The 27,298-nt window shown below is 39.4% G+C and overlaps 4 protein-coding genes across 7 annotated transcripts in view; 1 reads left to right on the top strand and 3 right to left on the bottom strand.

Moving 5' to 3' along the window:
• The window catches only part of LOC122992567 (secretin receptor), a 39,487-nt gene extending 38,057 nt beyond the window's left edge, over positions 1-1,430 (top strand). For 2 of the 3 annotated variants that reach the window (XM_044366410.1, XM_044366408.1), the window contains exons 12-13: positions 254-295; positions 1,262-1,430. In XM_044366410.1, coding sequence (XP_044222345.1) covers positions 254-295; positions 1,262-1,426 — 207 coding nt within the window. In that variant the 3' untranslated portion in view covers positions 1,427-1,430. The remainder of the gene's footprint in view (positions 1-253; positions 296-1,261) is intronic. The other variant, XM_044366409.1, reaches the window with a different exon arrangement.
• A 5-nt stretch (positions 1,431-1,435) lies between these two features.
• On the bottom strand, positions 1,436-9,865 carry tmem37 (transmembrane protein 37). 2 transcript variants are annotated; one of them, XM_044366413.1, is made up of 3 exons: positions 9,021-9,865; positions 6,629-7,309; positions 1,436-1,527 (listed from the first exon to the last, which is right to left on the bottom strand). In XM_044366413.1, the coding sequence occupies exons 1-2, from the start codon at positions 9,039-9,041 to the stop codon at positions 6,650-6,652; spliced, it is 681 nt and encodes a 226-aa protein (XP_044222348.1). In that variant the 5' UTR covers positions 9,042-9,865; the 3' UTR covers positions 1,436-1,527; positions 6,629-6,649. The 2 variants fall into 2 exon arrangements, with proteins under 2 accessions (XP_044222348.1, XP_044222346.1); XM_044366411.1 differs by lacking the exon at positions 1,436-1,527 and having other exon boundaries at positions 5,523-7,309; positions 9,021-9,861.
• Positions 9,866-12,646: 2,781 nt separating this feature from the next.
• dbi (diazepam binding inhibitor (GABA receptor modulator, acyl-CoA binding protein)) lies at positions 12,647-18,678 on the bottom strand. The gene is made up of 4 exons (XM_044365624.1): positions 18,532-18,678; positions 16,338-16,455; positions 14,566-14,628; positions 12,647-13,051 (listed from the first exon to the last, which is right to left on the bottom strand). The coding sequence occupies exons 1-4, from the start codon at positions 18,544-18,546 to the stop codon at positions 12,978-12,980; spliced, it is 270 nt and encodes an 89-aa protein (XP_044221559.1). The 5' UTR covers positions 18,547-18,678; the 3' UTR covers positions 12,647-12,977.
• Positions 18,679-19,818: 1,140 nt separating this feature from the next.
• Positions 19,819-26,577, bottom strand: c11h2orf76 (chromosome 11 C2orf76 homolog). The gene is made up of 5 exons (XM_044365623.1): positions 26,301-26,577; positions 24,021-24,071; positions 22,929-22,966; positions 22,201-22,282; positions 19,819-20,250 (listed from the first exon to the last, which is right to left on the bottom strand). The coding sequence occupies exons 1-5, from the start codon at positions 26,428-26,430 to the stop codon at positions 20,174-20,176; spliced, it is 378 nt and encodes a 125-aa protein (XP_044221558.1). The 5' UTR covers positions 26,431-26,577; the 3' UTR covers positions 19,819-20,173.
• Positions 26,578-27,298: the final 721 nt, after the last annotated feature.

Below are 27,298 nucleotides of genomic sequence, written 5' to 3'. Positions count from 1 at the left end.
GATTTTCTCGTCACTCAGCAGGGTCGTTTTTTTTTCACTGTTAGTTTCTGAGATATTATCCTCATGCAGCTCTGAGAGAGCAGTTAGTAGAATCTGCAATAATGAATGTACTGATGTTGAAATCATTGTTACTGGGAGAGTGGAACAGGAAGCTGCTAAAAATAAACATGCATGCCTGGTCAGCAAACTTTCCTTGGAAACACGTCTGTTATTGTCTTGGAAACAGCTGGTGTTTCTGTATGTGCTGTTTCAGGGGTTTGTTGTAGCAGTTCTGTACTGTTTCCTGAATGGAGAGGTAAGGATTAACTCTCACCACTTCCCAAAATGACAGTTTGCCTTTTCACTTCTGTATTTAAGTTCCATACTGCTCACTACGGATATCCTGATCAGGGTTTTTTTTTGCTAATCTGGTTCCTCTAATGACTAAAAATGCCAATACTGAGCCCGATCTGATACTTATATTTGCCTAAATGTTGATTAAATATGCATCTTACACATTTAAATAATGCAGCTTTAGATTACTGAATTTGGCACACCTTATTTTACACAAGCTACTTGATCCAAACACTGAAGGCTAAACTATTAAGCTGATAAGGTATTGATATGATGTGAAGTTAAACTGAGGGAATGTGACTCCTGAAACTGACATCAAGCGATCAGCTAGAGAGAAGACGTTTCACTCTGTCGGTCTTCAGAGGTTTAGACAAAAAATTCACCGACTGTGATTACAAATCGGTTCAGTGAGGAAACTGGAAACTAGCTGTAAAATAAGTTGGCCAGAAAAAACAAAGAATCATCAGTAAAGATCAACATTGGGTTCTCATAAGAAGAACAGCAATGACAATTATTCAATAAACATACAAGAGGAAAAAGAGGAAAATACTCAGTTATCACAACAGTAATTTATAATGTGGCGTTAGCAGCACATTAGCGCCAGATAGCTAATAAAGGCTAGCTTGGTTAGCTGCAGGCTGATCATAGAAGAACTAAATTCTACTAAATCACACATCAATAATCACAAACCAGCTGTAATAAAAGCTGTAATAGAAAGAATACCTACATATATATATATATATATATATAATTATTTTGTTTGTATTAGCTACATTTGGAGCCATCATAGACTATGGGACCCACCAACATGTCGCCATATGCTGCTGCCGTTGGCTTGTAGCTGTTTGGAAAACACTGACGTTCTCTTATGAGCTGTTCAATCACGTCATAAATAATTAAATTCTAAACAATGTAAATGATTGTTCAGGTGCAGAATGAGATCCAGAGGAGGTGGCGGAGGTGGAGGCTGAAGCAGCGTCTGCCGGTGGAGTCCAGAAGACAGTGCGGCTCCATGAGCCAGAGTGGGGGCGGCCCCACCAACGTCACTCTGCTCATCAAAGCAGCCACATCACCCGAGTCTGACCTGGCATAGCAGGAAGCTGGGGGGACTGTACAAGACCACTGAGGTCAAATCCAAGACCAAGTCCACATTGGGTCCAGAGGAGACAGAGACCATCAGCTGCTAGCTGAGACCTGAGCAAACAGAGTCCTGTTCAATAACAAAATATGCAATAAACCAAACATATTTTTTCAAAAGTAAAGATAATACTGAGTTCATTAGCAAGAAAGCTCTCTGCATTCAGGTTTAAGGACTGTTGCACACACAGGTCTCTGTAGGAGAAATCCCCACAAACTGCTGGGAGTGCTGGGAGAAGTTAGACATCCGTGGAAGAATTAATTTTTAGCCACTTAGATCCAGACTGAAATATCTCAACAAATATTGTATGAATTGCCATGAAAGTTGACATTCATGGTGCTCAACGGATGAATTCTACTGGCTTTGGTGATCCACTGACTTTTTTTATCCAGCGCCACCAGCAGGTCAAAGTTTACACTTATCAAGTAAAAAAATATCTCAACATATACTAGATGGATTAGCATAAAATGTTATACACCCATTTGTGGTTCCTAGATGTATAATAATGACCTAATGGATCCGCTAGAGGTGGAAATTACAAATCACTTATTAATGTTATTGAACATAGAAACCCAAACATAGAAGATCCCATATGTTTACATTATGACCACCGTTTTTTCTATTATATCAACTTTGTTTCCGAGAAATCATGTTTTGTCCGTGATACAACTACCACAATACCAATGACCATCAGCCGCCGTTGCTATGGAGAAGAAGCCAGTCAGAGGTGGCAATCGGAGCGTGATGAATTCAAAACGCTGTTGTTTTTAAATTAAGAGTGAATTAATTTACAATGTTGTCCGCCTGCTGTTAGGGGAACATGCAACTAACTTTAATGCTGCGTTCATGTTATATTGGAGTTATCGTAATTATGAGTTTCCAACTTGTAAATAGTGTTCACGTCAGCAACAAGTCATAATTAAAGCTGCAACCAGCGTTGGTCGGGACCTCGCACTCTGGCCCGTTGGGATCAGATCATTTTGCTTTTTAAAAATGAGGGATATTTCTTATAAGTGTGGTGTGCTTTTATTTTGAAAGTTTGATTGAAATGTTTACTGTCGAGTGTGTAGAGACAATAAGTAACTGCAGCTGGACACAGAAAAATACTCATATATTTGAATGGAGAGTGTGAGTGAACCCACACCTTTTTGAACATTTACTGCTTCCACATAGTTTTAGATACAAACTTCATTTGAACTTTAAATGAGTCACGAGACTTTGATCTACAAATCTTGAATTTACATGTGTTTTCTATCTTTTATTGTTTTTGAGATATTAGAGTGTGAGTTTTAAAGTCTTATTTGCGGAATGTTTCACAGCACTGAGGGAGTGACATCACCAGGAGCAGTTGGAGAGGAGGATTTTAGAGTACGCTTCTTATGAAATATCCTCATAAATCCCATGACTTTGGCCAAATCTTACATTAAAAATCATATTTTAGTAGGAAATTCCGTTGCCATTCCATTGATACAGGTTTGAAAGTGGTCAGACTTATAGTTTAGACGTCAGAAGCCTCTGTTTGACACAAAGTTCATGCCCATAGATTGCCTCCCCATTGGTTTACATTGTAAGGGTGATGTGGGACTGCAACTTTCAGGGCTTATAAAATCCAAACCGTTCGAGTTATTACAAAGTTTTTAACAACTTTTTTTCAGCACAGTGTCATAAGTCATGTACTAAAGTTTGAAGCCGATACCATTAACGCCGTCGGAGGAGATAGCGTTTGTTCGGGGTCCAAAATCGGAGCACAGTCTTACTTTGAAAGGCTAATTGTGGACTTCCTGTTGGTCAGGGGTGTCAGCATATGATTTGTAGGTCTTGATGAGACGAATAATTGAGTTTTAGTTTGATCTCTCTACGACATTCCTACAGGCCATGGCGGCCATTTTAGTTATATAGGTGGCGCTAGAGAGCACATTTTGGCACTTTGGGGGTTAATTTTTACACAAATTTTTCACCAGACCTGATGTGTGTGCCAAATTTGGTGAGTTTTTGAGCATGTTTAGGGGGTCAAATTTAGGGTTTAAGTGGCGTAATAATAAAGAAAGAAAGAACAAAAGAAAGAAACAAACACACGAAAAACAACAGGGTCCTCACCCTTAGGCTGTTTTACAGTAGTCCTTTGCCTTTTGGGCTCGGTCCCTAACTATGAATCTGGGAATCTGGGATTTTTCTGAAAGCTGTGATATATCTGACTTGGCTGTCGCCACTCGACGTAATTAAACCAGAATTTATTGTAATTTTGACAATGCAAAACATTTTTAAACCCTCACACGACCAACTCAGTTATCATACAAACTTCTTGGGTTGTCAGATGATTTGAACTCACAAGTCGTTGTATTCTTTTTATCAAAGAACGTGTTTTCTAACACAGTTGTTCATCTTTTGAGCCAATAAGTTAACCCGTCACCTAATATAGAGGAATGAAGAAAGAAAAATGAGGGGGCGGCTGAAATAGTTCCTCCCCCTTGCAACTCTATTGCATCACCATCCAAATGTGACAGTAAGTGAACACATCACCACTCAGCACTGATTCTGACTGACTTCAGTTTAGCTGTGAGTTCAGTTCAGTGCAAAACTAAACCTACAAAAGCACTTTTTATAAGGTTAACCGCTCAGTAGCGACCCGAGTTATCATGTCATGATTGTTTCTGTGGCCTTTGAGGCCTTTCAGAAAGCTTATAACAGGAAGTAACACATTGTGTATCACAGATCAGCTGACAACAAACAGCGTTGACTCCAGATACACCATGAGATCGACATTTTTAGTTTTTTAGTGAAACATCTGAACAGCTATTGGATGGATTGCCATGATTTAGTACATGGACATTCATGATCCCCACAGAATTACACATTTTTCATCTAACATCATCACCAGCTCAACATTTTAATTTGTCCAATACTTTAGTTTAATACCTGCAAAACTACTGACATTCCCATCAGCCTCAGCTGTACTTTGTGTTTATTAGAGTATGTTAGCATAATAACACACTGATGGTGAACAAGGTAAACATTATAACTGCTTATCATCAGCATGTTAGCATGACAACATTAGCATGTATCTAGATGCATGACCGTGAACGCAACATTCCCAACTTAAAAAGACTCAACAAAAAGAACCTTTGCTTCTGCTGTAAATACTTTCTAGTGCACTTTGTGTTATCGTTTGACTCTTCTGTTTCTGCTCAGTTGATGTTTAACTATGGAATGTGTTAGATGTGTGTGTGTGTGTACGCTGCTGCACTGATTGGACTAGCAGCAGTAAAGTACAGTAGATATGTGACTTGAATAGATCATAGATAATACAGCACCAACAACAACAGGAGAACAATGTGCTTCACCTTAAGTGGTAACAGAAACGACACATCTGAAGGAAATCTCTCTTCAAACTATAATTTATTTTTCCTAGAAGCTTTTTTTTCCCTGCATGTTCAGTAATTATTGGTAAGCCTCTCTCTGGCTGGAGGGCTGCCTCGCTGCTATTCAAGTTTTCTGTTTTTTAGTTTGGTTTTGTCACTGTGCAGCAATCAGAATTAAACTGAGAAATTTTTTTTAAAAAAGCCTCGATTCAGAAGGTTGGACAAAGGTAAATAAATGCCTCAAAACCTTGCATAGTGTAGGTGTAACACAGGCTTGTTGTTCCTGTATTACATAGTAGACAAACTAATCATCAAGTTCTTATCAACTGACCTTTAAACTCTGTTCTTATTATGTAAATGTTCACTGACAATACCAACAAGTCATTCTGGCTTCAGGTGATAAGTCAGCTTACAGCATGATTATTACTTTTGGCTGACATAGTGGTACACACACACACACACACACACACACACACACACACACACACATTTTTACTTGAATTCATTTTTCCACAGGAAAAGGTTCCTAGATCGCTAAGCAAAGAGCTCCATTGTTGTCCAAAAACTGTTAAAAACATTGAGCCAGTGTGCTCAGTCAGAGCAGTGGATTTGGTTTTGCTGTCCTGCTGCAGAATTCAGGGTTAATCTTCCACAGCGAGGATAAGACATATAAAATAGGCTGAACACAGCGGAAGGATTTAGGGTTTATTTGAATTTATTTAAAAAAAAAACAGAACAGCGACATGGCCGTGGTCTCTCAACACTACCACTTACAGTCCATGACACATCCTCTTTTAATGAAGGCAGACAAACAAAAGATGTGAAATAATCATGACTCTGTAACTCTCAGTCCACACATCAGCGTGTTTCTTATTTGTTACAGTCAGACGAGCGATTACTAGAAATCGGATAACCAATCAGTATCTATGAGCAACAGCAATTTAGTAACTTTTCTGATTCTCCAGACATGTCCGATGTCATTTTTGTCTGCACCAGGCAGCTGTTTTCAGAGTAAAAGCTCTGCAGCAGCAGACAGACACAGTTATCTGTAGACTAGCTGGTGAACATAGTGGAGCATTTAGCAGCTAAAGAGCCAGATATTTCCCTCAGGAGTTGGTAGAGAGTAAAAACAGAACTAAAAGAGAGTGAATATTGGACTCACATTCACCAGGTGGACAGAAACACGACTCCACATGAATGATAATGTTGCTCCGTAACTGCTGGATGTGGAAATAAACAACTGTTTGCTAACAAGTTCAACGTATCAAGTGTCCAAAAAATCAGATTTAGGAATTTACTGCAACACTCCATTCATAGATAGAGACATGTCTCTGTACGGTGACCTCGCAGTTCTAGCCTACGACATGTCATCCAATCACTTCTAAAATTAAAATGTCAAAATTAAAAGTTCAAATAACTTAAAAAGACCGAGGATTTGACTGAGAATTGAGTAATTTTACAGGAGGCTCCACCATCACCCTAATCCATCCTAAAGATAACTTTTCTTGTTTTAAACAACACCAGACCTGTAAGAACATTCATAACTCCGCCTCTTCCTGCTAGCTGAAACAAGCCTGGAAAAAGCTGCAAGTAGTAGCAGTAACTCCAAGACACTCATCCACAGTGCTGCTCCCTTGACATGGGACACTACCTAATTTGCATATTGTGATCTGATCACAATATGCAACACAACAACAAAAGAGCTGATTAATAGCAGATTTAAATGCAAAAACTCATGCATTGGATGTCATTATCCAGATAATGGAGCAGGATACAGATGGCATGTTAATAACTTCACCTCAAGTCCCTGGAATCTCCCTCAGCATGTCTGCAGGGAGCCACTCAGCGGAGGAGCTGCCATGTTCATGAGATGGATGCGGCGTGCTGCCAGGCCATTCAGGACAAAGAGGAAGACTGCGTTGAACTGGCACCAGAAGGTGATAGTGAAGCCCGTCTGCGACACAAACCCTCGAAGCAGAGCCACGAACACAACCACACCAGACGCAGACAAGGACGCAGCCACCAGCATCAGAGCCGACCCCAGAACCCATCGACGGGCTGAATCCTGGCCCTCGCTCAGCCGGGATATCACCTGCAACTCCAGGCCGAAGATGGCAGAGACCACAGCCAGAGAGACGAGAGCACGACAAAAGCCCATCCCCACCTCCACCCCCTCCACACCAAACTGACCCAGCTCGGTGGTGCAGCGCGGGGAGGCCAGAGCTTCAAAGGCTGACTGGTTGTGATCCATCAGATGCTCATCTGTTATTCTCCCATCCACACCTTCCACAGGCCGAGCGGTGCAGAAGCGCCACAGGCCAAACATGTGTCCACCGGGAGTCTGAAGCCAGCGGCCGTCGCACACGGCGATGGAGGAGAGGACGATGGACAGGGCCGTACACAGGATGATCAGGCTGCGGACCAGGACCTCCAGGAGGTGGCCATGGGGTTTCTTCTGCAGAGAAGATCCTTTGTAGACCTTCAGATGACATGGAGAACAGTATGTAGTGGAGAACATGTCTTTAAAAAACCTTCCTCCATCACCTGATTCATGTTACTTCTCTCTACTCCAAACAAGTACAGAAGGCTAATAGATAGACCAGTTATGTACTTATATCAAATATAAAGCTGAAACAAATTGTCCATCAAGTAGTTAATTGACAGATAATTATCAGCAACTATTTTGATTATCATGTAAGTCATAAGAAAATGTCACCTTGGGCTCTGGAAAAAATGGGATATTTTTTTCTATATTTTAACATTTATTAGACTAAATAAGAAATTGATTAGTGGAGAAAATAATCAACAAATGAACTGAAGTAGGTAGAATATTCTATTTATCTACAACCACAATACTCTGCTCTTTGGCCAATAATTGGTGAATTACTACATTTCATTCTTTTTATTTGACACTGAATGGCTGAATTGAAATATATATTGTGTTATAATCTTTAAAACACAAAACATTAATAATGGTGCATTTGAAGATTTAAAAACACTCTTATTATTGTAATGATCAATAAAACATGACAAACGCTTAAACAGCTACAGTCACATCAGTTGTGTAATACAGTTAAGTTCATTAAATCAAGTACGACCTTGAGATACTTGTTGTACATTGTGTGCTTTTCACTACATTTATTTGATATAATTACCATTGGGAAGAAGTACTCAGATGTTAAAGTAAAAGTAGCAATACAACAATGTAAAAGTACACATTTAAAATCCTACTACAGTAAAAGTACATAAGTATTATGAGCTTGATGTAGTTAAAGTATTGCAGTAAAAGTACATAAGTATTATGAGCTTGATGTAGTTAAAGTACTGCAGTAAAAGTACATAAGTATTATGAGCTTGATGTAGTTAAAGTATTGCAGTAAAAGTACATAAGTATTATGAGCTTGATGTAGTTAAAGTATTGCAGTAAAAGTACATAAGTATTATGAGCTTGATGTAGTTAAAGTATTGCAGTAAAAGTACATAAGTATTATGAGCTTGATGTAGTTAAAGTATTGCAGTAAAAGTAGTGGTTTGGTCCCTCTGACTGATATATTATTATATATGACATCATTAGATTATTAATAGTGAAGCATCAGTGTTAGAGCAGCATGTTACTGTTGTAGCTGCTGGAGGTGGAGCTAGTTTACACTACTTTATATACAGTTAGCTAGTTTAGTCCAGTGGTTCCCAACCTAGGGGTCGGGCCCCTCCAAAGGGTCAGCAGATAAATCTGAGGGGTGGTGAGATGATTAATGGGAGAGGAAAGAAGAAAAAACAAAGTTCTGATACACAAATCTGTTTTCAGTTTTTGGACTTTTTCTCTAATCTTTGATTTTTGCTGAAATATTGGATCATTTGAACATTTATTGAAATGAAAGCATGTGAGAAGTTTAGAGGGAAAAATCACTATTTGGTGGAGCTGTTAACAACTCATAGACAACTAAAAAGCTGATGTTTTTGTAAATGGTCACAAGACAAAATGTTTGGTTTAATCTTTATCACTGAAAAGTAAAAAAAGCTTTCAGATAAAAGTGGTGGAGTAGGAAGCACAATGTTTCCCTCTGAAATGTAGTGGAGTGAAGTTTAAAGTAGCAACAAATGGAAATACTCAAGTACAAGTACCTCAAAATTGTACTTGAGTTCGGTACTTGAGCAAATGTAAAGGAATAAATCACATTAGACGAGCTTACCTTGACACTGATGGCGGTCATGGTGTCTGCAGACAGAGTCCAGCGTTCAAGTCAAAAGTTCAGGGAGAGTCTTACATTAATATATGATTAACAAGCAGTGCAGGACAGCACTGAGGGGTCCTGCGGGGAAAGAATAAGCAGCTGAAAGTGCTCCTTTCCTCCTGCTCAGTCCTTTCCTGTTGCTCCTGGATCGGCCTGATCTGTGGGAAACTGTCCAGAAGAGCTTGAATGAGCCGTAACCAGGAGAGAGACACCAGCAGGGGAAGTATGTGAGGAGTCGGAGGGCCAGTGGCAACATCTAGTGTTCAAATGACAGAACTAATAATCCAAAAAATCATGATTCAACAAATGTAAAATGGACAAAACAACTGAAACACTTGACTATAATGAAATCTGACACACTCGTCCCTGCAATCACTTCCAGATTAACGGTTGTTGTCGAGCCTGTTAAAGCAGAGCTTCTGCAGCTGTGATCGATGATCCTGTTGCTTTGTTGTTGTAACACTATGGTGGTTAATTGATTTTGTTCACCCCTGGTGATAAAAATCATCAGTATGAAGCTGAGAAGTCCAAGAGTCCAGACTACAATAAAGGTGTGTTTATTATTCTGCAGTGGTAGAAGTATTCATAAACTCTACTTACTGTGAGTAACAGTAATAACCAGGTAAAAATCCTTCCAAAGTTTGTAAAAGTATGTATCTGAAAAATATAATTCATGGTTCAAAAGTAAGAGTAACCTACTCATCATGCAGAAGAATGCACTACTTTTAACAACCAGTTCCTACTACTGTATGCAAGCACTGTTTTGATGTTCTTGGTGATGAAGGTGGAGCAAATAACTATTTTATGTTCATATGGTGAGTTTAAAATCCTCTCCAAACATGTTTAAAGCTCCATTCAGTCAGGATGAACGTATTCTCTGTGCTCCTCAGTAATTGAACTCATGGCTCTGGACAGAGTTTTAACCACGAGGCAACGACAGGAACATTCAGCAGGACAAATCGTCCTTCTCTCAGTCGAATCTGAACACGCAGACATGAAACACATGTTGATATCATTCAGTGTGACTTATTCTTACTGAGGATATCATTATCTCTGATGTCCAGCACCAATAAACCCCCATAAATCCACTAAGAGGCTTCAGGAGTTGCCTGAGAATCGTCACATTTGAAAGTTTTCTTCAGTATCACAGTGATCCAGTGACAGTTGTCTGTACATCATGTTACACTGCAGACAGGAGCTGCTAACAGCTGATTAACATGACTTTTATTGGAGACTTTTTGCCAAAATGTGAACAAATCTGGTCTAAAAGCAGGTCTGAAAGAGAACAGCAGTAACTTCCTGTAGGTGACATTAAAACAGCAGATCTGATTAGTTTTTATGGGATGATTTCAGCAGATGGATGTGAAAACAAACTCTGCACAGAGAACAACATCCAACTGAAGGAGCAAGAAGGAAAACATGTTTTTTGACTTTAATCTATAACAATGTGTTGTAATTTATGAGCTCATCATTGTCTTTGTATATAAAATCCTAATCTAACGATGTAAAAGTAAATGTAGTGAGATGAGGGTGACAGTCTGATGGTTAAAAGTTCACTGAAACAAAATGAAACATAATTCTTTTCTCAGATGAAGAGCTCTCTGTGCTCCTATTGGTCAACATCACTAAATATGTGATAGTGGTCGAGTTTAGTAACAGAAGACAAAATCTTGTTTTTCTAAAGATGATGTGATGCATCCCAGATGCTGCGTCTGCTCATAAAAACGTGCTCTTCACACAACTATTTATCAACCAACCTGGAGCTGCAAAGACTGATCCAATGAATCAGCCATTATTTTATTAATTGATTAACCATGTGAGTCATATTGTCAAACATTCCCCAGTTCCAGCCAGTCATGTGTGACAATTTGTCGGTTCCTATGTGATAATAAATTGAATATCTAAGAATTTTGGACTGTCGGTTAAACAAACCAGATGGTTTGAAGACGTCATCCTGGACTTCAGGAAACCATGACAGACATTTCATTTCACTGTTTTATAAAGCAAACAATTACTCAATTTATCAAGTAAATCATAAGATTAATAAATAACTAAAATAATCATTAATGGCAGCTCTAAATCAATCATTTATCAAATGTAATGTCAGAGTTCTTTCAGTAAAAGTTGCTCTCATCAACTTTGTGTAAGAGTCTAAAGGGGAAACTACTCAAACTTGAAGAGGACATATTCTGCATATTACCAGCCTCTATATTTATATTCTGGGGCTCTACTGGAATATCTTTGCATGATTTCCAGTTAAAAATTCCTTATTGATCTTCTACTGGTCCTTTATGCAGCCCCTCAGTTCAGCCTCTGTCTGGAACAGGCCGTTTTAGTTCCTGTCTCTTTAAGGCCCGCCTCCTGATGAGTCCACTCTGTTCTGATTGGTCAGCTTTCAGGAAGCTTCCTCCGGCTCCGGAGGCTACGTAAACAAACTATAGTAGCAGGATTTCACTTCTTTTTCTCCTTCTTTACTCCAAATGTCAACTTTTCAAATCCATCCGTACATGTTGGAGCTGAATCACATCTGAAGTATGAGAGTGAACAACACATGGAAACAGCTTAGCAACCACCTTAGCAACCACCTAGCAACCAAGGCTACAGAACGAGCGGCCATTTATGGGCGTGTATGATGAGCCGACGTCAGCTAACGAAGTTGTAAATGAAGTGTTCAGGGCAGGTTGAAGCCCTGACTGTTGACTTGCAGGCAGCATTTCTACATTCGTTCACCTCTAGTTTTGGAACTTTGACCATGTTTAACATCCAACAGGAACAGGAAATAAATAACATTCAGTTAACTGGATGCTGACTAAACTGGTTTCTACACCTGTGTCACCACCTCTACTGTATATACAGTAGATGTTATAGGTCCAGGTATCATCAGATAATTCGTAATTCATAAACCAAAAAACGGTAAATCTGTTATTTGTTTCAAAACAAAAAACAAAAAAACATTTTTGGTGTCAGAATCAAATAACAAAAAACTAATCAAACCCGGCCTGTGTTTGGTTTCTGCCGATTCGTTTTATCGTTATTCCTTTTTGGACTGTATATCGAGCAGGTCTGCGGACATCAAGCTAATTCCTTTTTTCATTTTAAACCAAAAACTAAAAACAAAATCACGTGATCTATTCCTTTTTTTGTTTCCAAACGAAGATCCAGAAAACCAAATTCAAAAGACCGAGCAATTATGGTTTAGAAATCAAGTATTTTTGTCAGTTTTGTACGATAGCGGAAGCGGCTACATTAGCCTACCCATGATCCTCAGAAACAAATAACAGATTTTTGGTTTTTGAATTATCCGATGACACTCGGACCCGTTATACATGAGGATCACAGTGACTCTGGTTCTGATAGAAATATGAGAGTGGACAACACGCGGATATGAATAACAGAAAATCCCAAAAAGAATATGTCCCCTTTAAAATGTAGGATCTTTAACAGCTCCTGCTCATATCCCTGAAATATCAAATCCACCGTGAATCATTCCCTGTTTCAGTTTGACCTCATCGTGCAAATAAAAACGTGTTTCACGTGTAAAAATAGAACACATCAGAAAATCAGAGTCCACCAAACACAACAGGTAGAGAAGAAGGGATTTTATATTGAAATGACAGGACTCTGTGCAGATACACATGGTTGGAAACTGAAATATGAGGTGGTCCGCTGGTGGAGGACAGTTTCTATTCGTCCGTCAGTGGTTCTTCAGCCCAGCTTTAATCTCATGGAGACCACTGGTGTAGCAGTCCAGCAGGCGTTCATATTTGTCGTGTAAGGACACATTGTTGGGGGGTTTTAAGGCGTTTCTCAGTGTCAGGATGAGGGACGGCTGGTGGTGGTGGTGGTGGTGGTCCCAGCCAGAACTCTGTCCGTCCAGCAGTTGGGCCCTGGTCAGTCTGTGGCTCTAATGTGACGTTAGACTCCGTACTTCTGCTTCAGCTGCTCCACCAGGGTGATGTACTCGTTCATGGCGTCGTCCTGGCTCTTGCCTGGTAGTTAATAAAAAATAAAAACCCAGAAGGCAAAAATAAGTAAATGAGGACAAATTAATGAATAAATGATTTAGTTAATTTAGGTCCAGCTGAGAACTCTGCTGGTTTCTGTCACATGAAGCTTATTTACTGGGTTTGAAAAGCGACCTCAGTTGGATGTTTGTTCTCTATGATGAATGATGTCTGTGCAGAGTTTGTTTCCATTTGTAGTCAAGTACCAGCCATCTCTGTGCCAGCTGTGATTTAATGTGAGCGCAGAGAGAAAAGTTTCCTGTAAAAAAACAAACTCTGCACATCCATCATTCTGCACGGTGAAGAGAACAAACATCCAACCGAAGGAACGAGAAGAAAAACATGTTTTCGAGCGGAGTGAGGACTTTGAAGGATTAGCTTGACTATGTTGAAATCAACTAACTGAGAGTGATAATAGGCTTTCACTCTTTAAAGTGTGATCAGGGGACTGATGCAATTCATTGCATAAGTGGAGGGAAAACCAGCAGCGCTCTGTGACCGTCTGGTGAAAAGAGGTGAAGCTGAAGGCGTCTCTACCAGTTTCTGCTCCGTCTGTGCAGAAACTGATTTATTAAAAGTAAAAGTTTGTTCTCTGTTTAGTTGAAGCATCTGGAACTGACAGTCCACAGCTGTATGGGATGAATTATATACTGCAGTTTGCACATGCAGGCATTAATATACGACAATCAATTTCAATCTGAATCGTCTCTGAGCTTTTTTTTTGCTCTTTATTTTTAAGCTGCAATTTGCGTCATACGTTTCATGAAGCCAATTTGCCAAAATGTAAACAAATATATCCATGGCGATGTTTTACTTCCTGTTTACAACTCCCTAAGCATTATGGGAACTGTAGTGCCAAAACTGAGAGCATGATTATTATCCCCCCAACTTCAAAGTAAGATAAGCAACAAAGATTAATAACAGAAGTGACAAAAACCATTAATATGAACTTCTTTCACTCTCCTCTTTTTATTCATATACAGGTTTAAACCTGCAGTCTGGAACTTTTACATATAAATGAACGTCTGTTACATTCAAGCCAAACCAGATAAATCTCTCTGGATTTCACAGTTTTTTTAATCTCATGTCAGGTGCGACATTCCTGCGTCGGCCGTTAATCACACAGCTCTTCTAGACTTTCTAAATGTTATCGGACTGAATGGATGAAACAACTCATTTTGCAGGAGTTGTGTGATGCTCAAAACTATTTATCCACCGTTTTACAGCTGCAACAGGAGGTTACAGCCATCAGGCATATTGGGACAAATCCTTGTGGACCATCAAAACATATCTGTTGTTACCAGCCCTCCCTTCACTCTCACCGCCAGAAGGGGGAGACAAAGTCCTGCACTCAGTGGATTGGGGGTCAGAGTTTTGCTGTGAGTGAATCTGGAGACTTATTATCCTGTAATAAGATCATTCTCTACACAGAAGGACTGCAGGACCTGAGTAGTCATGTTGTAACAAAAAGCATCACCGTCTACAGGACTGTAGTTTACCTTTCTGCTTCTCCCAGGCATCCCATTTGGCTTTCCCAGTGAAGTCAAACATCCCCGGACGAGCTTCAAGAGAGAGAGAGAAGAGACACAGAGCGATGTGAGTGAAGAGCAGAAACCTCACGGACTGGACGATAGTCTACTGACCTGCACATCTGTAACTATTACTACTCTTCACACCAGAGGAGGCTGATGCATAGAGGAAGAGGAGGCTGCTCCTCCTCTATTTTTGAGAGGCAAGAGGGAGATCAAAATATTTAAAAAAAAAGAATAATTGGTTGAAATAAACTATCACTAATCTCTATATCATTTATAAAATATATATTTCTCTCTTCTTTGGAAAAAATCCATTATTGAAATTCTGTTTAAAAAGCTTCAACAGCGACACCTGCAGGGCGGGAGGAGAGAGAGCAGCGTGTATGAAGAGGAGGTGAGGAGCAGAGGAGGAGCTCCTTATATCAGTTTAATGTGTTGACCTGTTCCAGTCAACAAGCAGAATATAATACTGACATCACGTTAGTCCGATCTTCACTTCTCTCCACTGGCTGCTGTAGATTCATACAGTAACATATTAGAAAAGACATCATGATGAAGAATTATAACATGCAAATAGTGAGCTACTTTTAAACACATCACAAAAAAAGGACATTTAGGCCGTTTTTAGATTTATGTTTCTTTTTTTCCCTTTTTTTAAAATCGAGCAGTAGATAGCTGCTGTGGTGACGTGGTGTCGTGGCGACGTGGTGACGTGGTGTCGCGGTGTCGTGGTGACGTGGTGACGTGGTGACGTGGTGTCATAGTGACGTGGTGTCATAGTGACGTGGTGTCATAGTGACGTGGTGACGTGGTGACATGGTGACGTGGTGTCATAGTGACGTGGTGTCATAGTGACGTGGTGTCATAGTGACGTGGTGACGTGGTGACGTGGTGACGTGGTGACATGGTGACGTGGTGTCATAGTGACGTGGTGTCGTGGTGTCATAGTGACGTGGTGTCGTGGTGACGTGGTGTCGTGGTGACGTGGTGTCGCGGTGTCGCGGTGACGTGGTGTCGTGGTGACGTGGTGTCGTGGTGACGTGGTGACGTGGTGTCGTGGTGTCGTGGTGACGTGGTGTCGTGGTGACGTGGTGTCGCGGTGTCGCGGTGACGTGGTGTCATGGTGACGTGGTGTCGTGGTGACGTGGTGTCGTGGTGTCGTGGTGACGTGGTGTCATAGTGACGTGGTGTCGTGGTGACGTGGTGTCGTGGTGTCGTGGTGACGTGGTGACGTGGTGACGTGCTGCTGCTGCTCTGAGGTGAACTCCTCTCATCAACAACAGAAAGTTAACAACATTATTTAAATGAAACAACCAGGAGAGTTAGCTTGTTTGTCGTTGTTGTTGTTGCTAACGGTATCAGACTGGTTAACCAGCAGCCATAAATGCAGTGGAAGGTTATGACATGAATACTTCATCTCCATGAAGGATAGAAGAAGACGTCAGATAAGGTGAGTCAGATACAGCGTCTCTCTCTCTCTGTCTCTTTGGTTGTTAACTTCTTCTCTGATGGTTAAATGTCTCTGTGTGGCTGTTGTCGTCCTGAACAGGAAACAGCAGAGATCATACAATGTGCTGCAGGAAGTTTACCTGTTGAAGACTTACAGTCAGCTGTCTGGACTCACATGGAAAGAGTCTGATTCATTTGGCATTTATTATGGAATTTGTATTACTGAAGTAAAGATAAAGTGAACGGAGGGCTGGTGACACTGTTGGAAGTACTGCAGAGTGTTTTCTCACCTGTGTTGACATCACCGACGGTGGCCTGTTTGTACAGCGAGTAGACCTGCAGCATCTCTTCATCTGCAGGCTTCGCCTTCAGCTGCTTCACCTCTTCTGCTGCGGCCTCGAATTTAGCCTAAAGAGAAGAAGAAGAAGACACTGTCATAAGAATACTCATCACATTTTCATACAATTGAAATTGACAGAAATATCATGATAATATATTTATAACAGTAGTATCACAAAAATCCTCAAACAATGGATGATGTTACTCTGTGCTGCAGGATATTGTGATTGTTGAGAAATTAATCTGCACTTTCATCTGGAGCTGAAACAATCAATCGATCGTCAGAAATTATCTGCAACTATCTATTTACAGCAAAAAAAGCCAAAACTTCAATGTTAAAAGTGACATTTTTCTGACATCTTATTGATAAAAAAAATCCTTGATTAATCCAGAGAATATCAGGCTGATTAATGGATAATGAAATAAATGTTACTTGCAGCTCTTCTATGAACTTGATGACGGAGCTTTGTGTTCACAGTACCAGTGTTACTTTGTGTTTCACCGCAGCTAAAACTACAGACTAATGAGTGACTGTTACAGCCTTCATTTAGGAAGTAAACTGATGAAAAGATTAGTTCAACCAGTATCAATAGTTTCATGTTTCGAGCTGAGGGGGGAATGTTAGTTTAAGCAGCTGCAGTGCAGATCTCTGTCACCTGAGCTGACATCATATACACTTTATGTTCAACATGAGCCTTTATCGCAATAAATCAACGTTCACTCCTCCACCTCCAGAGTCTCTGATAAGAAAAACAAAGATAGATGTTGAGTTCAACTTTGCTCTAAACTGATGTGACAATTCTGCACACAAACGGATTTGAGGCTACACCAACAGAGCTTCAGCGTGACCTCAGATAACCCTGAAATCTTTCCATTCAGATTGTAAATCTGGAGACTAGTGCTGTGCAACTGCAAAAGAAAAAAAAAAAAAACAAAAACCCTACAGGCACAAAAAGCTCATTGATTCACTAGGACCCCTCCACAAACAACAACCCCCCCCCCCCCCCCCCCCCTCCTCCCCGAGCTGTGCCACTCTGTGCCAACTAGGCCAGAGGGTCGGACCATCAGAGAAATGATCTGCGACAGCTCTGGATCCCTGCCAGCGGTGATCCTGTCGGTCTAGGTATTACCAGAGAAGCACTATGGATGTTTTTATTTGAATAAATGCAGAGAAAAGCCTTCATGAAATAGACCAAACTGCACTGCAAGAACCTGTGCTGCTGGTGTAAAAAGAAAGGTATAACTGCCAAGATGTTGCAACATCTGTGAGGAAATCTCAAGCACGCACAATGTGAACAGGCAGTGTCACCTGCTGGATGGCTGTAGGTCAAAGGTCAGGGACACTTCCCCTGGTGTCTTGTACTGGTCAGCTGCCAGATGTGTGTCTAACTGGGAGGCAGCTCATGAACTCTCCCTTATATTACTACTAAATCCTGCAACATGTGACTGCGCTTGCAGAGCCATGACGTATCGGTTTACTTCTTTAAAGTCTGATTTTTTGATTTTATGCTTCCGGTTTTAGTAACAGATTAATCTCTGAAGAACATAAATATTATGAGCTTGATGTAGTTAAAGTATTGCAGTTCGATTATTAATAGTGAAGCATCAGTGTTAGAGCAGCATGTTACTGTTGTAGCTGCTGGAGGTGGAGCTAGTTTACACTACTTTATATACAGTTAGCTAGTTTAGTCCGGTGGTTCCCAACCTAGGGGTCGGGCCCCTCCAAAGGGTCAGCAGATAAATCTGAGGGGTCGTGAGATGATTAATGGGAGAGGAAATTAGAAATGTTAGCGCTGATTACACACAAGAATATATTAACTGTTAATTTAGGTATAAATGAGTGAACACGTGACCTCACGTACAGAAGGATAACGGTGAACACCTCATTAATAAACACTCATTAACAACACTTTGGTGCAATTAAGTCATTATCGTACATCATACTATCAGTCTAGAAACAATAACACTCTTTTGTTCCGTTGCCATGTGCTGACTGAAGGATTCATAACCGGAGGCGCTGTCATTTCCGTCAGCTAACCGAGAACACCGACTAACAGCTTCCTTTACCGCCCGTTTAACGGGACGCGGTAACATGTTAACTTAGCTTTTAAATGCCTAAAGTTTGCTCACTAGCTCCATACACACCTTGAGATCAGCCATCTTCAGATACGGGTCCGACAAGGCGAGCTGGCAGGAGAGATAGTTCCGCGGACGGTGAAAGGGTAAAAGTCCGCCCTCCCGTCCGTCCGTCCTACTCGGTGCTACTCCACTGTGGCACCAGCTCAATCCCCGCCCCCTTCTCAATGTGATTGGCTGACTCGACGCTTTGTCATAATTCCATGGTCGTTCATTGGGTGGCGTGAAAATTGTAACCAATCATGTCTCTAGGACTGGGAAGAGTAATCTGATTTTTTTTTTTTTTAATGAAACCCTGCCTTCTTGTGTTTTTCCTTATTATTTAACGGTGTATGTATTTATTCGTTAATGTAACTATTTACTCATGTTAAACTTATTTAAACTTTTTTTGTCTTTTCTATGTAATACTATATTTTTGAATGTTATCAGCACCCTTAAATGGAGCAATGACAGATTTCTTGGACTGTGATCAATAACACGTCTTCCCAAAAATCATTTGAGTGCAAAAGAAAGTTTGGTGTGTGGTTTTGTCAGCCTTTAGAGTAAGTACAATTATCTTCAATTTTAAACCTTAAGAGTAAATGATGCTGAGATCAGGGCTCTGTGGGGACCAGACCATCTGTAGCAGGACTCCTTGTTCTTCTAGTTGAGGAAGAAACTTCTTCATGACTCTGACTGGATGTTTGGACTCGTTGTCCTGCTGCAGATGATCAGACGCCTCCCTGATAATGGATCCAAACATCTAAAGTGCCTCAAATGTTTGCACAGTACTGTACATGTCAGTTTGTTTCAGAGCCTACCACTAAGGCTGCGACTAACGATTATTTTCTTTGATTAATCGATTAGTTGTTTGGTCCATAAAATGTCAGAAAATGTTGATCACTGTTACCCAAAGCTCAAAGTGATGTCTTCAAATGTCTTGTTTTGTCCCAACAGTCCAAAGATATTCAGTTTACTGTCTTTGAAAACCCAGAAAATATTCACATTTGTGAAAATGGAATCAGAGAATTTGGACATTTTTCTTAAAAAAAATGACTCAAAACAATTAATAGATAATCAAAATAGTTGGGGATTTATTTAATATTTGGCAGCTAATCGATTAATCAATTAATCGTTGCAGCTCTACATACAAACTTTTACATTTTGTCCACTAAACACTAGTTGAGGAGTTTTAAATGAATCAAACGGAGCACATTGATCTCACCTTTCCTTCTAAACATACTGACCTGACTGTAGTATGTATAGTGCAGAAACTATCACTGTTAATACTTTAAAAAAAACAACATTCAAAAAAACTTCAGCTGTCAGAAAACTTTATTCACCATATTTTAAAATAACATATTAAAAAAAAAGAATGTCAATGGTCACAACTACCAGAAGAAAAAAAAACATAATAAAACAGAAATAAAAAGGCAAACCAGTGTGGTGGATAATAACAACAACAATAATAATAATAATAATAATAATAATAATAATAATAATAATAATGATAATAATAATAATAATAATAATAATGATAATAGGCCTCAACTTTAAAAACAAACCCACAAATTAAAACATTATGGCGTCATTCTTTTTTTTTTTTTCCCAGCATGCTTGACCTTTGACCTCTTTGTCCTTTAAGGCTTCTTGTAAACGTAAAATACTTTGGTCACCACGCAGTGTGAGGATTCGCCTTATAGAGACCGTAGTCTTCTTTCCTGAAGAAGGCCACTTCTGTCTCATTTGCTGAAAAGACAAAACACAAAAAAATTGGAGATAAAACTGTGATGAAACTACTTCCAGCAGCAACACATCAATATAAAGCTCTTAGTGTTGGAAGTAAAAGAAACGAATGTTTGATATAAACCAGAAAACATTTGGATCCTGCTGCTCAGTCTGTTAGAAGCCGGAGGGCGTTTTTTTATTGGTTTGATGAACTGGTCTTGTTGACCTTTGAATGTAGGACAAAGGCTGAGATGGAGCGTCAGTCATTAACTGACAACAAAGACTCTGTTGTCAGTCTATTAGGTCCACAGTCATAAATCCTGCCTTCAACTGTATCACAGAGGTGTTGATTTATCTTCATGCACTGCGTCTCTCCTGGAAGGAAGTCAAAGTGTTGCTCACATACAAAGCCGCCGCACAGGTGAACAATCGCTGCATGAAGCGGGTGTGAGGTAGTATAAAACCACCTGAACCACCTTGTTTAAAACTAGACGATACAAGAAAAGAAAACTGAACATTTAATCACGAGCGGACTGAGAGATACGCGTTCATTTTGCCCTGAGGGAAGTCTGACACCATCGTGTTTGAAGTGTCCATAGTGACGAGAGGTAGGATGATGTAAAACACCACTATGACACTTCACATGCCTGTTTTGACCAAAACTATCCCCAGAATGTAAAGAAGAACCACGAGAGTTGTGAACCGGTTGACGTCGTCATATCAAGCCTCCGGCAGAATAACTCACTGATGAACATTTAAACCAGTGTGTCTGATATCAAACCTTTTAATGCTCAAGTTTAAAGACCCAGTTACACAACGAAAGTGTCACGTCTCCCATTGATGAAGAAATGCTGGTCATGTACAGAGTTCTGCAGGTTTTGTATTGAAATATCATCATATAATGCAGCCTTACTGGTCCTTTGATGCAGTGGAAATTTAAAAAGCTATAATATGTAATTATTCCACATTAAAATGTCTAAAAACAACTAGACCTATGTTATATATGTTGTTGAGTTGTGTACTTACATTATCCCAAATGTTTCCAACAATGTTCAAACTCAGAGAAATCTGTCATTTAATCAAAGTAACGGATCGTTTCATTTGGTCGCCTGTCGATGACGTCATACCTCCTCTACCAAAGAGTAAACACGCACCAGATGCATACGGCGGCGCTGTGTTTGTCCGCTACAATGGCGTCTACCAAAGAGTAACTTACACACATACAAGATAATACATCGGCGTTGTGGTTGTTCCACACAAACTGTTATAAATGGACTTTTATTCAGTTTTAAGACACATTTTCATGATAAATTTAGGTGGTTTTTAACTATATCTTTTAACTGGAAGAAGGATTTTAGTCATTGGACGTCTGGATCTTAAGTTATCAGAGAAATAAACTGGACAAACGTTAGCAGCAGCTCGGCTAACAGCCCCTCCAGGAAGTCCGGTGGTCACCAAACATCGTCGGAGAAATATAGATTTTAGGTGAAACAGCTTTAATTAGTATTTTAACGATTTTAATCTGCGTGTACGTTTGTTCTGGAGAGGAGGAGACCTCTGCGGGTAAAAACATCCTGAATGATGAACACTGGAGTAATCCTATCCCAGTGAGGCCGTTATTTAACAACAAAGACAACAACTCCCATGATCCCTTGCTACTTCACACCGTCATCACACTCCGTCTTTTGTTATTGTTTTGATTGAGACGCCTAGCGGCTGAAATGACATATTGTGCGTTTAAGTGGACTTTGAAGACTTGCACTAAATACTAAACACTGTCTGGATGCTTCACTGCTCTTCAACATAACGTTATGAACTAACATCGTCTGTGAATCCATTCAGAATCATAGAAGAATTGTGATTTTTTTATGCGAACTGACTTTTAGGATAAAGATTTCTCTGTACACAGTTTTCAGTGAGCAAATGTACACGTTGAAGGTGTTCGATGATGAAGAGCGATGACGAGCTTACCGACGCCAGCAGCGCTGAGCGTCAGGCCATCTGGAAGAATCAGCTGTTCATCGTCCTCTAAACTCATCACCAGCTCGTTTGTCTGCCAAAGAAAAAAAAAAAAAGTTTCCACTTAAAAAGCAAGTTTGGATTCCAAGAGACCACAGAATAACTACATGTAAAGTTAAATCTATAATTAACTATAATACACATCTAATCAGCTGGTTCAGTTGTTCATGTATATGTCCAGCTGTCACTGATGAAGGTTATATTTTTATAATAAAATAAAATAATCATAGCTACATATTAGCATATTATCCCTGTTTGAATGTCAAAACCAGAGCTGCAACAATAAGTCCGTTAGACCAGGTCAATCACATTAGAATTAATCAGCAACTATTTTGATAATCAATTAATAATTTTGAGTCATTTTTTAAGAAAAAATATCCAAATTGTTTTATTCCAGCTTCTTACATGTGAATATTTTCTGGTTTCTTTGGTCTCTATGACAGTAAACTGAAGATCTTTGAGTTGTTGATTGAGATAAAACAAGACACTGATGACGTCATCTTGGGGTTCTGGGAAAAAATGCTCGACGTTTTTCACCGTTTTCAGACAAGAAAACAATCACCAGATTAATCGATAATCAATATCATGGTTAGATGCAGCCCTAGTCAAAACTATCAAACTGTTTAGCTTGACTCATTTTTATGGAAGTGGTAGTTGGGACATTCTTACAGTAGTTGTACCTTTGCTCCATGTGCTTGGTGGATAATCTTCATTGTGTCTGTAAATACAAGAGGATGGAATCATATGCAGAGAAAAAATAAATAAATTAAATTAAAACCTCTGATTTACACAACATGTTGTCTCATTTAGCTGCCTTCACCGCATCACTGATGATAAATGATTCTGCAGTTCTTATATTGTCTTAGCAAAGAAAGTCTCTTACTCTCACATCATTATAAACTCTGATCACTTTGAGTTTTATTGGGGACTACTGCTCAGAGTAAATGACCTATTTTAAAGCATTATATTGACATCTCACTGCATTCATGACACTACACAATATACATGAATCATAACATAATGTATTTCTGCAAAAATGTGGAACCAGTGGTTCAATCTAACAAGCATGAGAGATGCATGAAAGAGAGTCACTGGTGTAGATGAACGTCCAAACTGTAGAGTAGTTTGACCGGTTCTGTAATCAATCCAAACGTTAATCCCTCCTCTGTTAGTGGATCAGGAGCAGAGTTATTATTGCATACGTGTCATTAACACATGGACATTATTTATAAGCTGAGCAGCACACAGACAGGTGAGCTCTGATGTCACAGAGACACAGACAGGTGAGCTCTGATGTCACAGACACACAGACAGGTGAGCTCTGATGTCACAGACACACAGACAGGTGAGCTCTGACATCACAGAGACACACAGACAGGTGAGCTCTGATGTCACAGACACACACAGACAGGTGAGCTCTGATGTCACAGAGACACACAGACAGGTGAGCTCTGATGTCACAGACACACACAGACAGGTGAGCTCTGATGTAACACATTACCTGCAGACTTTTATACATTTATTTTCGTGATGGTCTATGAAATGCCAATTTTAAATATTAATTTTGGTCTCAGATTCACATCAATAAAAATCAGATGTGTGCATATGAAAGAGGAAAGTGAGATGGAGACCGAGTTCACATCCCTACTGAAGTTAAAACCAAACCTCTGATTGGTTCTAAAACAACCTGACACATAACCAGGAAAACACACAGATTCAAACCATAAACATAAACATAAACATGCAGAAAGACAAAACAACAAAGATCATACCATACGCATATTTCCTGAAAGGTGGAGGAAGTCCTGGTCTTGTTGCAATATCTGGAAAATAGAAGAAGATTGTTTGGTTGATTTTCTACTGATAATAACATGATGATACATTTACATGTGTGCAGTAGTGAGATTATGGCCAATATTGTGATGAAGACATTAGTGCGATGACGCCGTTTACATGATTGTGAAGGTGACGACTCCCTTTAATAATCCGGTTGTCATATAGTTAGTTAGTTTATCCACAGAGAGCTGTGACGCTGTGTAGCTTTGTTTACTTCCTGTTGTTGTGTTTTATTACTTTTAAGTCAATAATGAACACATGAGAGCTCTATTTAACCCGACTGGTGTTATGTCCACGCAAACTCTGTCCCCTCAAACTTCCTGTTAGTCAACACTACACCACACAGACGCTCCGTCACCTGTTGCACCTTCATCAGAGTTTCAGTGATTGGACTCAGATGTAAACACGCTCCGACTGGCTCCAAATAATACCAGTAAGATCAGAGTAAATATCTTACTGCGATTATGCTTACATAATGACTATGAGCATAATCCCATTCATTTAGTCAGATTATGGGGTTTAAATTTCAGTCTGGTTTTGGTTAATTACACTCCTCTGAAACGGCTTTCCTTAAAGGTTTCAAATGACATCCTAAAGACCTTAACGCAGCATTCGATACTGTTGTCCACCACATATTAATCCACAGGCTAAACAGCTGTTGGCAGCTGGTAAGAAAAAGGATCAAATATACATAAAATACTGCCTATATAACTTTAAAAATATATACATCAGTGCATATCAGACCAATATGCTGATATATACGATATATATCTGGGAAAGACTGATATCTAGAGATGCATCGATTGCAATTTTCTCAGCCAAATCCTATTTCTGATTTTTTTCCACAAACATTTTTGTAACATTTCTTTAATGGAAAATATGTTCATAATAAAAGATTGACCATTAAACTACAGGACTTTCTCTCACTCAAACAAATCAAACAACAACAACAACAACAAAAGTTCTCAAACAAATAAAATCCAACTGAAAATGAGCTGCAGTATATCTCACTTTACCTGACACGTTATATAACAGATCTATATAACAACACATCTAATGTCATTTATTTACATGGAGCCCAGCCTGATGTGAATGGAGATGTCGTGGTGCCATCTTGTGGTGAAAAAAAAAAAAAATCACTTTTTGTTTTGAGTCTGGCTGAAATAGTATCTTTACATTCAAGGAACTTGTAATTCCATTACCTTTAAAAATGTACCAGATTGCAGGACCTTGAACTTTTTTATCTTCTTTTTTATCTCACATCTCAGAAAATAAGTGCACCAGATAACAGGACAACACAAACCTCCAACTAAAAATGAAGCGCAGTATTTATATTTTTCCAAATGAAAACAGGTGCGACAGGTAATCTAGACAAAATAAAGTTACAAGGCACCTTTAGGTTGTTACGTATATATGTTATGTATAAGCCTAATGCAATCAATAGAGATCAATAGAGATCATGAAGGGCTGGCCAGCAGTTGCTCCACCTCATAATTCTCCTTCAGTATTTCTTCATGTACTGAGAGAGCAGTAGACTACATGGCGGCTTTTTGGCTGCAGCTGCTTCTGTGACAGGTCCACGTGCTGTGGATGCTTCTGAAACAGGTTCGTCAGGTGTGTGTCTGGTCAACCAGTGTCATGGATTCCATGACTTTCCCCATAATGGTTTTGGTCTTTTCAGCAGAGGCTGCTGACTTGTGGCTGGCTCTGTGCTCTCGCTAGCTTTTTTTTTTTTTTTTAGCTGTTCAGCCTTTGTTCACTGGGATGATGGGTTTTTTTTAAGTGTGTGATTAAGTTAGTTGTTCCAAATGTCTTCAGTATTGTTTATGCGAGCTTTAAATCGTCTTCACTCACACTGAGGAACTTCCACACCGACGACATGCTGTGTGTGTGTGTGTGTGTGTGTGTGTGTGTGTGTGTGTGTGTGTGTGTGTGTGGCTGTGATGTTATGTGTACTTCTACCAACATCGGCCAATAATATCAGTCAACAGATATATATCGGTCGGGCTCTACTGAAAAACCCATCTGTTCAGACAGGCAGTTAGGTTGCATGTGGTATTTTATGTTTTAACGTGTGTTTTATTGCTGTTTTTTCCAGTTTTATCTGTTGTTTAACTTTGTTTATTTGACTGTAAAGCACTTTGTGACTGGTGTCTTTGAAATGTGACATATACATAAACTTTTCTTACTCTACATGGGTGATTTTGTTTACTCACCGTCTCTGACCAGCTGAATAAACTGCTGCACCGTCTGCTCCAAACTGACTCCGTGAAACACGACCGGTTTGAAGTTTCTGTGCTCGAAGGACCTCACGAGACGAACCGTGACCACGGCTGAAGAGGCCATGTCCGGCTGCTGCTCAGCTCTGACGACGGTGAGACTGAAACTTCAGAGAAACGTCGGAGTGTTGTGCTGTGTTTGACATGTGAGGGAACCCTGTCGCTAAAGGATCCGAGTCAACCGGGGATGTGAGTCGCGCATGCGCAATCGGCTCCGCCATCTTAGACAGCTAGGTACGGCAACACTACTTGGACAAACTACATGTTGTCACCACACACGATCTGAGCAAAGTGTCAACTATGGATTTTACGCGCATTTTTTTTTACAGCATATGAGTTATTACCATGGATGTATTGTTTCTTAGTATTGTTTTATCAAAATAAACAATACTAAGTAAAAAGAAAAAGTACCAGTGTTTTATCACATTAATGTCATGTGACTATTTTACAGTTTTTTTTGTTTTTTCTACATTAAGTGTAAATACCATAAAAACACTCTAAATTATTTTTATTAAAAATATTCACCATAAAATAAAGGCTGTAATCTGTGAATTAATATAATGGAATATTATAGCTTTTTTTAACAGGATTTTTCAATTGCTTAATGGTCTTGAATGTTACGTTACATTGAATTCTATGTAAAAAATACAAGTAATACACATCCTATTACTGAATGTAAAATTAAGGCAACTTTCTGTTTTTTTTTACTTTAAATTTAATGTAAAAAAAGTTTGAAAAAAGTAAAAAAAACACTTACCGTCAGCTATTGGTAAAAAAAAAAACCTGTAGTTATTCTACAAAGAATTTTTTTAAAATACAGATATTTACTGTAGACATTATCTGCATTTTTACAGTCCAACTGTTGTTCAGTAAAAACAAAAAAAATACAAAATATTGCTAGAATGCTAAATAAATGTATAAATGTGCACAAAAAA

Source organism: Thunnus albacares, chromosome 11 (assembly GCF_914725855.1).
Source record: "Thunnus albacares chromosome 11, fThuAlb1.1, whole genome shotgun sequence".
Classification (NCBI taxonomy): Eukaryota; Metazoa; Chordata; class Actinopteri; order Scombriformes; family Scombridae; genus Thunnus; species Thunnus albacares.
This window is presented reverse-complemented; position numbering and strand designations above follow the sequence as displayed.

Excerpts from the sequence above, each read along its gene's own strand:
- tmem37 (XM_044366413.1), bottom strand. The coding sequence starts at position 9,041 with ATGACCGCCATCAGTGTCAAG. Across the intron at positions 7,310-9,020 it reads TGACCGCCATCAGTGTCAAG|GTCTACAAAGGATCTTCTCT; the intron begins GTAAGCTCGTCT and ends TGTCATCTGAAG.
- dbi (XM_044365624.1), bottom strand. Across the intron at positions 14,629-16,337 it reads CGTCGGTGATGTCAACACAG|CTCGTCCGGGGATGTTTGAC; the intron begins GTGAGAAAACAC and ends TCTCTCTTGAAG. Across the intron at positions 13,052-14,565 it reads TGCCTGGGAGAAGCAGAAAG|GCAAGAGCCAGGACGACGCC; the intron begins GTAAACTACAGT and ends ATTAACTACCAG.
- c11h2orf76 (XM_044365623.1), bottom strand. The coding sequence starts at position 26,430 with ATGGCCTCTTCAGCCGTGGTCACGGTTCGTCTCGTGAGGTCCTTCGAG. Across the intron at positions 24,072-26,300 it reads TATTCAGCTGGTCAGAGACG|ATATTGCAACAAGACCAGGA; the intron begins GTGAGTAAACAA and ends TCTATTTTCCAG. Across the intron at positions 22,967-24,020 it reads TTTCAGGAAATATGCGTATG|ACACAATGAAGATTATCCAC; the intron begins GTATGATCTTTG and ends TTGTATTTACAG.